The following is a 15,086-nucleotide window of genomic DNA, read 5'->3' on the forward strand; positions in this document are numbered from 1 at the left end:
TATTATACTTTATTCATCCTTTTACTTATTTGACTTCTGGTCCATGTATTTCCATTTGCAAGAAAAAGGTTTCTCTTATTTACCCAATTCTGCAACTAAATTTGCAGCGCTGTTTCATTTTCAGTCAAACGGCTGCAAGGCTGTCATTTCTCTTGAAAGCACGGCGGAGAACAGAGACCTTGCAGTGGGCTTGAAGGTCTCCATTCTCCTCTGTGCTTTAGAATATGCAGTAAATACGGTTTGAGTCAACAGGCGCTGGCTAAATTCAGTTTCAGAGCTGCGGTCCTCACATGCTTTGGGTGTAAGTGGAAGGTCCAGGGTAGAGAATGAATCAGATGAGTGCGGAGGCGAGCGGAAGATATGAGATCCTATACCCTACTGATGTCAGAAATCCACCTACATGTGCTCCCGGGGAGGACTGCTGCATGCCCCCACAAATGTTTACCGGGTTTTCATTGCACAACAAATCCCAACGTATCCCTCCGACAGCACTATTTTGGAAAAGAGGCCTCTTATAAAATATATATAGTTATCTCCAACGTGCTGAGAACACAGCTCTTGTTACAGGGCAGAACAGCAGAAGTAGGCCTCGGTTTATTGGCTCTAATTCACTTGCTTGCAGGGACTGACTCAAAAGATGAAAGGGAGGGAGAGGTTTGTCTTTTTCAGGTCAACATGCCTCCAGGGCTGCCTACACATCCAAAATAGATGGATCTACAAGAAAGCTGGCCAGAAGTAGTTAACGCTCGCACAATGAGCCGCCCGATTTAATAATTTATTTTATTCTTTTCATTTTCTGCCAGTCTCAGGGTGTCCTTCTTTCCTTCTCGTCCTTCCTCCTCTGGCGACTTTCTTTCACGTCCTCGTGGGCACATTTTGTCTCCGTCCCCCACCGTGTGTCTCGGTGAGTCATGCACAGGGACCTAAAAAGAGGACCAAACAGCCATTGCTTGATGTAATGGATAAGTAATGTCCACCTTGTGAGATGGCACTTTACAGCATATGAGCTCCCGAGATGAGGTAATTGAATCCGCCGTAAATATGAGTTGAGAGATTAAACACGCCGCCGTGCTGATATGATGAGACAGGCCAAGTAAATAACAACCACACAACAGCCAGTCACTCACTGCAAACTGGGCGCCGCCTCCTTTTTCCCAGTTTATCTCCATCGTTCATCTTCTCCCACGTGAGATCCCGTGTTCTTCTGTGTCTCAGTCAGGGATCCAGTGGCTTCCTGTTTCACATGTCATTAAAAATGCCCGGCTCTTTCAGGGCCGCACGTCCCACGTGATTCCTCTTTTTTCATCTCCTCCAAATGAGTATAGTGCCATATGTCACGCTGCAGCTGAAACGCTCTGCGGCGAGCAGCACAGATAACAGCTTGCTGAGCACCGTGTTGCATGACATGTCATCTCATGAGCTCCATCATCCTGTGTGTGTGTGTGTGGATTTATACCATGCAATAAAACTGCAGCGCCTACTTATATAAACAGAAGTGTCCCTATTTGTTCAAAGCGCTTCCGGGGGCTTACAGGTTATTTACATTACAGCAATTCTCTTTTTAATATTGCAGTTTTTCTGAAATATTAGGTTTAATGTGCAAGAGAGGCAATTTTGTGTTATTGTTATGCTCATTTGCTTTGATTGATATATTTAAACCAGAATGGCGCAGCCCTCTGTAATTCAATCTCACATAGAAATCAGTCCCCTTAAATATTCTCTGGGAAATGTATGAAAATGTAGAAAGAAAGATCCGTCCAGTTTGTTTTGTGTAAATGTATTTACTAATAGACAAAGGAATGCAGAAAACACAACCTCCTTGGTGGAGGAGGTAATAAACCCTTTAATGTGTATATATATTTTCTTTCCATTAGAAGACATTATTACCCCCCAAATCTAAAAATGCATCTGCATGGAAAAAGACTAAAATGCTTTTGCATGTAGTGTCTCACCTCAAACGTGTTTCTCACTCACTAAGTACATATTTAAATCGTCTTAATGTTTAAAAAAACCTACAACACCATTATTTAATTTAATAAAGTGCGGAATAGATCTGGTTTCCCTGTTCAAGGTAACGCTGCATTAACTTCGAATTATGCATGGCCACTTGCACATGTGAACCCGGGGGGTAGGAGCACTATCTGCATACGTGTGTGTTCTCATGACTTAACATACAGGCTTAGTATTCACTGCATCCACTTCAGTCAGGACGAGATCAGTGAAGTTGGTCTTTTATATTCTTGCCTGGTCTCACTCTGGTCTCATGGTTTTAAAGGTGATGCAGCCAGTCAGTTCAATAGGGGGCGGATGACACGTCACTACAGTAGAAGAGGGCGTCAAGAGCTGTTTGTCTTGTGTGAAGTATTCTCAGGCTCATCTCGCCCTCAGGCTGCAGATCTACCTGCATCGTTCACTGTGTATTTTCACATGAATGAGAACAACTGCCCACTCTAAATAACCCGGCTGTGCTGTACAGTGCACTCACCTATAAGCACAACCTTGGAATGACTAATGTGTGCGCTCGCAGTTGCTTCTATCCCGGGCACAAAGGCTTTGCAAGGTTAAGTCGAGCCTCCATGTCAAGAACAAAGCAGCAGAGGAATTATTTTTGGGTTTCTCCGGCCACAGCTTCTCTTTCCTTCACACACAACTCTACTGGGGCTGAAGGAGCTCAACCGGTGCAAGTTAAGAAAGTTCAACGCTTTGTGAAGTTCAGTTAAACACTGACGAGAAGCAGACTTCAATAACATCACAGATCCTTTGACTACAGCAGGTTCAGCACTTTTTTGGGATCCCCTGGAAACATTTCCGTTGTTGTGTTTTGCAAATTGCAGCGCGCTCCTGTATTTGCAAGCGTCGGCAAATTGATGAATTTGTTTTTCTTAATTTGCAATCTAATTTTCTCTAATCCAACTAAATTAATTCCGCACAGGATGATCCGAATTTGAGGTTATTTCTCTCACAGCCCACACAATCACATTCCATCCGGAGCTGGAGCTGCTCTACGAGGGCCACTCTGAGAGAAGCCGATGCCGCACATGTGAATTTTCCTCGTAATGAAGTTATCAGAGTGGATAATGTTTGTATCGACTCTGCTTCCAGGTGTAGAACAACAGAACAGCCGATTCTGTGTGAGCTCAACTGAGCTCTGCAGGACCGACAGGCTGCAGTGACATCAAAACAGCAAACTGTGAAACCAGCCATTACAGCCTGTTCTCTGCTCCGGCCACCTCGCCGTGTTTTCTCATCTCCACGTGCCCAGATATACGAGGGCTGCCTGTGGGCTCCGCTCTCTCCCTCTCCAGCTGACACTTCACATGAGGAGGTGTTTGCATTATCTGAAGCTATCATCCAATATTCACTGGAGCTGTCATCCTTTTTAGATAATACCGCCGTGATTCATTATGCCTCATTTCCCTTCATGCCAGTGCAATTTCGCATTGTTGATGTGAGAGCCCCGGAACTGCATGAGAGACCATGACTCAATTTTGGGAGTGGTGAATCATGTTTTTGTTTTTTTAACACCTGAAATGGAAGAATCTCATTAAAAATACACAACACGCTGGCCCTTCGGTGAACACATTCAAATAGGAAGATGGGCTCATGATACACAAAATCCTTTTACCAAGGGAATCTGAGCATGTACATAGAAAGAGTTTAGTCACAACAAATCATCTGAACATTTTATTGACATGTTCAGCATCAAACATTGGTAAAAACATGTCCCTATTATATTGGTTGAATTGGTCACACTTGTGTTTTCTGCAAATCGTATTTTCTTTTGCAAATGAGTTGGAAATAAACATAATTTTTGAGAGACAGAGTTGCTCAAAATTAATTTCTAACTCAATTTATTCACTGATTAGAGGGAAAATAAGAAATGTGAGTAACTAGTGCCGAACACTAGGTTGGAAGAATATCTGAATATTAGCAAGAAACAAAACAAGGCTGAGGTTTAACCACAGAGTTGGATTCTCATAGTTCCTACAACTTTCTTTTTGTCTTAACCAAAGGGGGATGGGGACTATGATGAAAAACCTCAAACGCTATTTTCTCCTGTTCTTCAAAAGAAGTGATTGTTGGACATTATTAGTATTTAGCAGTATTATACAGTAGTATTCATAAATTCAATATCTTCATAGTGTTATATTCCCTTGAACTCTGAACCTCTATTCATTCATATAAAATGCATTAGATAGACATCAATAACAATCCCATCAATTTGAAATTATTAAAACATCAGTTTTACCATTCACTAGTAACCAAACCTCTCCTGTATTTACCATAAGACATGTGACTACACTGTAAGCCTGTGGAATTAAAAAAGGAAGAAAAACTATTCATAATTCACTTAAACCAGTAAGTATGGATATTTTATATCTGATATTTTGATTCATCCTCGATGCATAAATTTCCACACAATCCTCTGAAGAGAACGATGCTATTTATAATACAAAAAAGATGCCTTTCTAAAACGCTGTTAACGCTTTAGCTAAAGTCTGCCTGGGAGCTGAGCTCACACTTTGACACATGAGGCATGTACCTGCAGCGGCTACCTTCATTTATCAGCTCTCCGATAAGATGTAAACTTATACACTCTGTTGAACAAAACAAAAAAGAAAAAACGCCCGGCTGCACCACTGGCAGCACCGCACGGCACAAAAGCAAAAGTAGAGCATTCCAAAATGTTCTCTCTTCGGTGGCTTAAGGAAAACATCTGGACAACCCGCCCCCCCCCCCCCCCCCCCCCAACACACACATGCTGTTGGACGCCTGCATTATTTCAGCTGCTTGAATTAAACATTACTCGTGGTTTCACATGTGGAAATGGCCCATGTCTGTGACACGGGGAGTCGGGGAACAAAGCTGGATTTCAGCCATCCTGCAAAAAAAAACCTCATGGGTAGAGTTGCCTCCCGACGACCTTCCGGGGAACATTTCACAGTGAGCTGAGCAGCGCTGAGGGCCGCTTGGTCCGCTGCCAACTACGCAATAGAATTGTGACGAATGTGCCATTTCTGCCCCCTAATCCACTGGCATCATGCCACCGAGCCGTCATTAATCCACTGCGCTGGCACTTAAGCACACCTAACTCTATTTCAGCCATCTTTAAATTCAACGTACGAGAAAAGAAGCATCGTCATTATTTACAGCAGGGTTGATAGATGGTCACAGAAATCCTGCCCATATACACAGTCCCCAGTGTTAGAAGCATCCATCCTCTACTTAAAAGGGTTGTACACATCAGAGGGGGTTTTACAGTCGTGAGGAGTCCTGAACAGTTAGATAATATTTTCTGTGGCTCTGGAGGAGCTTTCCACGTCTGAAAAATACCAACCTTGGCTTTTAGTCGACAAATCTGTAACAGGAAACCTGTAGCACAAACTGGCACCGGGTTTGAAAGATATGGATACTCATGGATGTGGATATTGATATTATTGATTTGGAAAAGCAGCATCATTTGTATGTGCAGCGTGGGACCAGTCAGATTATCGACTCTGGCCTCTCTCAATGTAAAACATGTCATTTTAAGTGTGAGTCCACATGATTCCCCCTTAAAAAGTATTAATAACACTCAAAGTTTCAAAAGTGCAGTTTCTATTTTACTGGCAGAATGTCAGTTTTATCTGAAATCATTAATCATCAACTATTAGCGTTAATCTCTGCTATTACGTGATTTAAATATCTCACAATCTATTATGTTCTATAAGCTAATGACAGAGTTTGGAGGTATAAGGAGCTGTCAAAGTGGAGAATAAAGAACTGAATGTGAAGTTGCTTAAACTGACCGTGTGAGTACTTCAAAAATTGTATTTATTGCTGATTAATGGCGTTAATCTACTTTGCCAAGTGGCTTTTCACGGCTGAAAGCAGCAAAGATGTCGATGAGCACCACAGGGATCGAAGCGTTCAGGAGTCCAGGGCGTCCGTCAAGGGTCGATGGTAATTTGATGGCAGTTGTTGCAAAGGAGAAACTCTTCACTTCCACTTTCTCCTCCAATCGTTGGCCAGTTGAGCGGGGATTCGATCCGACAGCCCTCTGATTGCAAGCTCATTCCCTCACTGTCAGGGTATTGCCAACCTCTTGCCCTATTGTTACCGCTGTCACTGCTCAGGGGCGCGGCGTGGCAGCCTATCTGCCTACCGCTGATACACCGAGTCAGGTGTATTTACAGGTATTGATCAAATTTCTCTCCGGGACAAAGAGAGACTTCCGTGCATTTAGCCCTCTGTACATGGTCCTTCTCCCTCACTGCCTGTGTTTTTCACTTCTGCCAGTCGACTGCTGGTTCCGACAGTTATTCATGAGCCATCTGCTTGGAGTGGTGCTGTGTCAGATGCGCGTGAAACACAACCTCATCTGTCCCCCTGTTCGTCTTCTAATTGTGTCTTCGTCTACATGCTGAAGCCGACGCCCCCGCAACTCTCCGTGGTTTAAAGCCGAGGGATTCCAGCTTGAGTCGCTGGTCCATCATGTCCTAAATATCCTGTTTGATCTGATGTGTGCATCTTTATTTAAGACCATAGCATCTGGTTCATCAATGTTGTAAGGACGAGCAAGAATCTGCCTTCTCCTGCTCGTATGTGTGTGTGTGTGTGTGTGTGTGTGTGTGTGTGTGTGGTTGTGTTTGTTTTGCTTGTGTGTATGAGCCTTATTCTTGGCGTTCTTGGAAGTGGGTTGAAAATATGGCAGAGACATATATTTCCAATAATAAACCTTAAATCCACTTATTACTTAAGTCAATGGTAGATTAGTATTTATTCATAACAAACAGAATCACATCATATAGCTGAGACACTAATAGGAAATTACTTCAGGGTTGGAAAAGTACTTTGATTAGCCAATAAATAAACTTACTTGACCCAGAAGTAAGAATATTTGTGCTGAAAACCAAGTAAAGGGAGGAAAGTACCTCTTTTCAACACTTTGCTCTTTGTGTCAGGGTAAATAATGTTTCTATAAAAGGGCCAATGTGGCTTTTTGATCACAACCTCTCCCGTGTGAATATTCCCCACCGACCAATTCCATCTGCAATTCAATGACTGCTCTTGAAAGTGAAGACCATTTCCTCTTCACAATAAAACTTTCTCCCCAGGCTCGGAAGGGGAAAAGAGGTTCAAAGTAAACTTAAATGGAATATTCTCCCGGTCGGCCACGACAAGGTAACCGATACTCTGCGGTTTCTCATACACTCGACACACAAGTGAAAGTAGAAGTAATGATTTTAGGAAGTACTTCAAAAAGTTAAAGCGCAGGGAAAGGGATTCATCAAGAGTAACATGAGTAGATGTAATTAGTTGCTTACATCCAGGGGAGCGCGGCATTAAACTACATTAAAGCCAAAAGAGAAGGCTCGATGAATCACTCTGGATTTGAGAATATCAACTTACTTTCCATTTTCCCTTTTGTTTAAACTTTGTAGCTCTTGACTGTCTCTGTTAGTTTCCTTTGATAAAATCTCTGGAGACATTTGTAATATGTTGTACTTATGGGAGAAAGGCTTTGGTAAAGAAATGATTATGGATTATGTCTCATCAGTGTTTGTTGGGAGTTAAGAGGGTTACAGACAAAATCTACCGGACTAATTACCACAAAACAAGGTGGGTCCGCTTTGGTGCAGTTCCGGGTCAGGGAGATCATCCAGGAAATTGTATTTGTTTCTTTCTTCAACATTATGAGATAGCGAGTTTTTAACATTTTCAAATTGAGTGCAGATCCAAATAAAAATCGGAATGTAGTGAATAATATGATGTTTTAAAAGAGGACTGTTGTGCTTTGACTTATTGCTTTTAGAATTTTGTCAATTCTAATCACCAACCTGGGGCCTGAGCGAGGCTATTCTGGTTGAGTGTGATTGAGGAGCGTTTAACTGAGCCACTACCTGCCTGTTTAGGCATTTCACTGCTAGCCGGTAGCTCGGTAGCCAGATTGACCACATGTCATATTTGTTTTTTAGTGGGGAATGGTGATGTGCACCAGATGGGAGAGCAGACGGGAGCAGAATAGTCAGGAATTGATGATAGGCTTGAGAGAGGAAACAAATAAACAAATTCAACATGAACCAAAAACTGCAATATAATGCCCTCACCAGCCTGTCCAGCAAAGGTACACAGCAACTACCACGTTATTGTCAAAATGGAATAATTGCCCACTATTGCTCCCAGAATGCAACGCCATTTAAAGCTGCATGAGCTGAAATTTAGGGATTCATACCACTGTCACGTCCTGGAAAGTTTGTCTGAGTTATTCATTTCAACATGATATAAAAACAATTTACGTATGCATGGATGGATTCACAGCAGAGACACGACCTTACAGAGAGGGGATCATGGCTACATTGAATGCAGGCCCGCCTCTGAGCAGCACAATAATGCATGATTTCAGAAAGGGGCCAGGAGGTCCCTCTGGAGAAACAACGTGATTCATCTGTGACAGAGACATCACTACCACTCTGGGCCGAGGGGATGAGACTGTCATGTTAGCCGTCCCCGCCCGATCCCCAGCCCTTCAAAGTAAAGCCACCGTGATGAATCGGAGGTCCTTCGAATGTGCTGTCCCTACTTGCCCTCTGTGTTCTCTTCGGCTTTCAGGGCACGAGGACGGGTTTAAATGCACGTTGAGTTTTCACAAAAGTTTTGTTTTGAAGTCCAAACAAGCACAGAGGCAGGTCAAGTGATGAGCGGAAACATAAACGGAACAAAGCGATGTGCACCCACTCAAAACACTCTCAGTTTTGTGCATCTGTGTCCTGCAGTTATTACAAAATGCACCGATACCAATTTTTCTGGACATAAGCTGCAGTTGGCTGATATCAGTTATCTTCAACACGGACCGCTTTCAGTCCCAACAGGTGTCTCTAGATTTTTTAATTTTCCTTTTTTGACCACGGGACAAAACTTTCCTGAAACACCCTTGTAATGAAATTCCTTTCAGTGGATTGTTAAACAGGTTTCACAGCAGGTCTTGCAGATTGTCAAGCCTGAAGCTGGATGAATAAAAATCATATCCTCACCTTCATGGCACCAGCAAGGGACACCAAGAGGCCAATATCCAATTTTTGGTTGAGTACCAATATAACGCCCAATTTAATGCCCTAACCAGCCTGTCCGCAGCTATATCATACGAGTTCGGAGGATTTGTTTTGACAGCCAATTTAATTACACAAGCAAGGACGCTACATCACCAAAGAGTATTGGTCGTATGCCATTCTCCAAGCTGCAGTATTGCATTTTGTCAGCCTCTCAATGTAAATAGAAGGGCTTGTCCTGGAGGAGAGAGGGGGGGGTTAAATGATGTGCTGTACTCAAAGCTGAAGGGGCCACAGTGTCAGTCAGGAGGAAACAAAGAGGCTTGTCTGCTCTTAAACAGAGCGATGATTGCTATTGTACAATAATATAGCTCTCAAAGGAGAGGCCACTGGCAGGGTCTGACACTGGAAGGCAGTGCTCGGAGCCATGTTTTGACACAGCAGATAGCGGAAGATTAAGTGCTGAAACCAAAGCTGGCATAAGACGATAAGGAACGGATTTCTTTTTTTTTCTTCTCCCGCCTCACAACCTTGTACTTTAAGATATTAAAGTTTCTGTCAACAGCTATTAGGACAAACGGCCAAACCTGAGTTGCTTTTGGTTTAATCTTCGCTATGTGCTTTAGATCTGAAAGCAAAGACAACAAAGTAGCGCTGAAAATAAAAGTGCACGACCCAGCGTTGTCTGCTGCCAAATCGATAGCGTGAACACAATTCTCACGTCAGCTGTATATGCTGTAGATACAGGACGAGTCTCCAGAGTGGAAGGTGAGAGGTCTCACTGTGGAGCCAAGCAGAGGTTACTCAGAAATGTGATAATGACAGAGTGGAATCGTAGAGAGAATCCAGATTGATGTTTGCAACGCACTGTATGGTAATGCAATCAGCCCGGTGCAGATGTGAAGGCTGCTGTTAGAGAGCAGAAAATAATTGGGATAGAGCTGATGACATTGTGGGTCTCGTGGTGTCATTCAGCAGATGCTAACAAAGACAAGACCTATTATGCCGAGAGCTGAGGAAACCGGGCTTTGACATGCAACGCGTGGATGGAAATAGCCTGTTAATGAATAGACAGCAGAGGAGGGGGAGAATGAAGATGGCAGAGGAGATACGCCAAGCGTGCTGTGCGATAAAATATTGCTATTGTTAGGCAGTGCTGAGGGAAAAGTGCTACGATGCAGAAAGAGGGGAAAGTCTTGACAGCTTTCCGGTGGCAGTCTGACGGCTGAGCAGGGAGATTGGAGGGAAAGTGCAGCAGAGGGATGCTGTCAGGCCACACCAGTGCTCCGTTTAACAAGGTCCAGAGATGAGCTGCACCGAAACATATTGCAGGGGAATGAGGGGAGGGAGAGTTGGGATGGAGGACGGGCTGAGTAAGGCTCATGCATTTTTCCAGGCACTCACTGTACCTGTCATGCCCGCGAGTCTGGGATTCCTCACATGTGCATGAGAGCAGAGATTGGAAATCCTCAGCAAGGACAAGAGCTGCAGAGGATTTGGAGATTTGGAGGTGTACCTGCAGTTTTATGCTGATACCAGACATTCCTGTGACACTGACACTTGCATCTCTATGTGAAGGAATGAGCCCAAGTTGCTGCTCTTCATTCCGCTGCACCCACAGCAGTGTAATGTCAGAAGTGATACTTCACATGTAGCGATCCAGCCCATTTCACTTGTGATATCAGAAAGCTGATATGAACCATGGACAGATGACAGGGAGAAATAATTAATGTGAGCAAATGCGGAATACGCCTTATTTCAAACATGGACGCCTTGAGGGCAGGAATCCTACAAGCCTTGCTCTGAGTGCTACCACACCTCTTGTATATCTCAACTTCATGCTGCACTTAGGAAAAAACGCTTCAGTCTTGACTGTGCAGTGGAAACTCTAGCAGAGCCTCTGTAGCCCTCTTTCCACCCCGCCCCAGGCATCAATCTCTTAGCCTGGCATGAAAGCTTATCTCTCAGCGCCAGGCTAAATGTCAACCTCAGGAACGCTGAAACACCATTAGTTATGTTCGCCCTATTAGTGCAAGCTAATTCCACATAAAAGCCACCCACCCAATTTTAATTGAGTCTGCTTCTACAGAGCTCTCCTTGGCTGTTTTGGACTTCCTGTCAGCAGAGAACGCTGGGGGAGGAGATACATCCCCAAATCCCCCCCAAAAAACATCTCTGTTAAAAGACATGCTGAATCACTGTGAAGATATTATTTTGTAATGCTCTTAAATTTACACTTGATGTAAGGGAATGTTAGCATATGTGCAGTGTCAATTTGTATAGCTGTTCCCACATACTTTATATCAGGCTAACTATTGTGATTTTACATATTGTTACACATTTGTGTGTAAGAACTATACAAATTGTGACTCAGCATTCACCAACTTACCAGCTTCTCTTGTTTTCTGTCTCTTCAGGGGGGCGACTTCTGTTTCTGGTGATGTGGCTGCACCTTGTGCCTCAAACTGACAGCTGCCCTGCCAAGTGTGTTTGCTACAGTGAGCCCAGGCCCACAGTGGCCTGCCAGCAACAAGGGCTGTTTTCCATCCCCACTGAGATCCCCGGCCGGAGCCAGCGGATATTCCTCCAGACCAACAAGCTAACGGTGGTGCGATCCACCAGCTTCAGCTCTTGCCACAATCTCACTGTCCTCTGGATGTACTCCAACAACATCAGCTACATTGAGGCTGGGGCCTTCTATGGCCTGGAAAAACTGGAGGAACTGGACATAGGAGACAACAGCAACCTCCGCACCATCAGCCCTACAGCCTTTCGGGGCTTAACTAAGCTGCACACCCTCCACCTGCACAGGTGTGGCCTGTCAGAGCTCCCTATTGGGGTTTTCCGAGGAATGTTCTCCCTACAGTACCTTTACCTGCAGGATAATAACATTCTTACCCTGCACGATGACACTTTTCTGGACCTTGCCAACCTCACTTATCTCTACCTGCACAATAACAAGATCAAGATAGTAACGGACAACATGTTACGAGGCTTAATCAATCTGGATAGGCTACTACTACATGAGAATCGGGTTATCTTTGTCCAACCCAGGGCTTTTACTGATCTTGGTAAGCTGAAATCCCTGTTCTTGTTTTTTAACAATCTTACCATCCTGTCAGGGGAGACCATGGACCCTCTGGTGTCCCTCCAGTATTTGCGTTTAAATGGTAACCAGTGGATCTGCGACTGCCGGGCGAGGACCTTGTGGGACTGGTTCAAACGTTTCAAAGGTTCCAGCTCTGAGTTGGAGTGCAACGTTCCCGATTTCCTGGCAGGAAAAGACTTGAAACGTCTGAAAAGTGAGGACTTGGAGGGGTGTGTGGAAATGCCTCAAATCCAGACCAGTCTCTTCAGCTCCAAGGCACAGTCTGGGAAATTCCCCTCCACTGAAAATCCTCTGGGAGAAACCATTCCCAGGTGTTGTCTCGGAGATAACGACAAGTCCTCTATCCTGTCTGGCAAGAGCCGCCAAATCACTAACAACCCCCTGAAGGAAAAGGAGAACATGTCCAAGACTAAATATAAAGAGCCAGAACGAACAAAAAATGAGACCCAGAACAAGCAGAATGATGGTCCGCTGGGAACCTTGTCCAACACCCTGGACGAGTCCTTGGAAAATCTAAACCCAGAGCTCATAGACAATACGGAATCATCTACAGCGTCGAATAAAAAGAAAAAGAAGTGTTCCAAAAAGCCAAAGTCAGACACCCACTGCATCAAGGGCCGGGGCGCCACTTTACAAGTTCTTCACTTTCTCTTCATTCCCGCGATCTGGATATCTCTAGCCATGTCTTAGGACTCCCGATCTCGCTCTGAAGACAGGACTCAAGATTGTTGATGCTCATGACAATGATACGAAAGATGCAGTGACATCTACAACAGGCAGTGACTGAAAAGCAAGGAGTCTTGATGGCCCGTCGCGGGTGAGGACAAATGAATAACAAAGACGCTAGAGTACATTTAACAAAATGGATGCCTTTACAGAACACTACAGATCCAATGTATATAATGAATTGGTGCCCAAAATTGTTTGTTCTCTATGTACTTTACTGTACCGTGTCTAAGCTACACTTTTTCGGAGACTCCTCCCTTTCTCCCTCCCAAAAGCTTTTGCTGCTTAGACAGAACACCGTACGACTAAAAGAGGAAAAAAAAAAAAAAAGAGGAAACAAAAAAAATACAAGTATAGGAAAACAGAGCGCACACAAAGAATGTTGGGTCGGTTTAATGAACATAAACGATCTCCCCCCCTCCCCATTATTTATTCAAAGTGATGCATTTGTTGGGTAATGTTATGTTTTTTATGTTTATAAAAACAAATGTTTTACCTCCCCCAGTTTCAGTTCTATTTTCATGACAGAAAGGGTACATGGGGAGCATTTACTGAATTAAATGCTGTTGGTTTGTTTATGGAGATTGCAAAAGGAACCATAGATATGCATTTTATTTTACTTGTGTACAAGTATGAATATATTATGAATAAAAGTTCTTATTTCGTAGATCATGTTGATTTTGTGTGATATTTTGGAGGAAGACGTGGACTTAACAGCTTCTCAGTTGGGAATTTTTGCAGCAGATTTAACGGTTGGGGTTATAAAGGATATTGCTTTTTCAGTTTTTCTATCCTCTTGTGAGTTATTATTTTCATTTCGGGTATGTAGAAATTCCCGTGTTGGCCGTGTTTTAATGGAAGGGGGGGCCTTAAAGAGACAGGTGCTAAAACCAAGTGTTTCAGACAGAGGCTGCAAAGAGGAGCAGCAGCAATGGACAGACAGTAGGAGGAAAGCTGAGAGCATGTAAACCTTTTTCTGTCATAACACAAAATATTAGAATTACAAACCCGAAGAGATGTAAAATGTACCATATATTGTACCATATATAATATACCATTACATTTTTTACACACCTAAAAAATGTCTGTTAGTATCACATTACTGATTAATGAAAACAATAATTGGTTGCTGCCTAAGAACCTCATGAAAACGACACCTTGAGTTAGTTCTGCTAATATCCGCAGCTCATCAGGATCCATCCTTTGCTGGTGAACTGTTTTAATGAGGTGAGGAAAAACTGCATTTGAGGGAGACTTTTAATTTTAACACTGCGAAATTGCTCTAAATAATTACCAACATGCACCTGAGTTTAATTATATTGTGTCCCTCTCACCACATAAAGGGCCACATAACATTCCTCCTCCTAAGCAGATGGTGGACCCACTGTGGCGTGCTAATTTTTTTCGGGGATTCTTAGGAGAGTGATGACCGACTGTTTTGTCAAATCTGGCCTCCGTCCAAACCTCAGGCTTTCAGGTTCTGTTTGTTTTCTCCACGCAGCCTCTTCAGGATGATGGCATCGCAAAGCTTGAGATACTGCAGAGAAAACCTGCGTGAGCTCAGAGGGAGTGAAAGAAGGAGCAGAAAGAAAATTAACCTTCCATCGATACACATTTTTGAACTTCTCCCCTCTGACTTTTCTACATTCAATTTACATTATTACATTACATGTCATTTAGCTTTCTACAGTTGCAGCCACCTGTTCCGACTTTGATGTTAAATTGGTCAGGAAACCGTTGGGTTTAAGAAGAACTCACATGGGAATTAAATGAACCGGGCTCTGTTTTATTTTCAGCAGTTTCAGCCTCTTTTCTCTGTACAACCTCCTCAGGCTTTGTGGAAGATCAAACAAAATCAATGAGTATGTGGTAATATGCAATTTAAAACAAGGTCAACATCAACAACCAGCCACGCAGTTTATATTTATATTTTCATATTTAAGCGACTGTTGCGCAGGCAGCACGATGACGTTGAAATGAAGTGCCCCAGGCAGCTCCACAACATTCAGCATACCATTAGACCTAGTTATGTATATTACAAACACTGCCACACTCCCTCATCATTTTTGAGTGAATTATTAAACAATGTATGAAAATGCTGGGGCAATATTCAAAAAACTGACTCCTCGCATCACAACCTTGACATTGAGAGCTTTAGAAAGACCCTCAAGGCATCATATTGAGCACTGTGTTGCTTTCTCCGCATGAAAAATGCAGTTTAA

The 15,086-nt window shown here is 43.4% G+C and overlaps 1 protein-coding gene across 1 annotated transcript in view; it reads left to right on the top strand.

Annotated features, from left to right (window-relative positions):
- Positions 1–13,531, top strand: part of rtn4r (reticulon 4 receptor) — a 42,132-nt gene extending 28,601 nt beyond the window's left edge. The window contains exon 2 of the mRNA XM_062380090.1: positions 11,447–13,531. Within this exon, the coding sequence (XP_062236074.1) occupies positions 11,447–12,828 (1,382 nt within the window). The 3' untranslated portion in view covers positions 12,829–13,531. The remainder of the gene's footprint in view (positions 1–11,446) is intronic.
- The last annotated feature ends 1,555 nt before the right edge of the window (positions 13,532–15,086 follow it).

This window comes from Platichthys flesus, chromosome 3 (genome assembly GCF_949316205.1).
Source record: "Platichthys flesus chromosome 3, fPlaFle2.1, whole genome shotgun sequence".
NCBI classification, from domain to species: Eukaryota; Metazoa; Chordata; class Actinopteri; order Pleuronectiformes; family Pleuronectidae; genus Platichthys; species Platichthys flesus.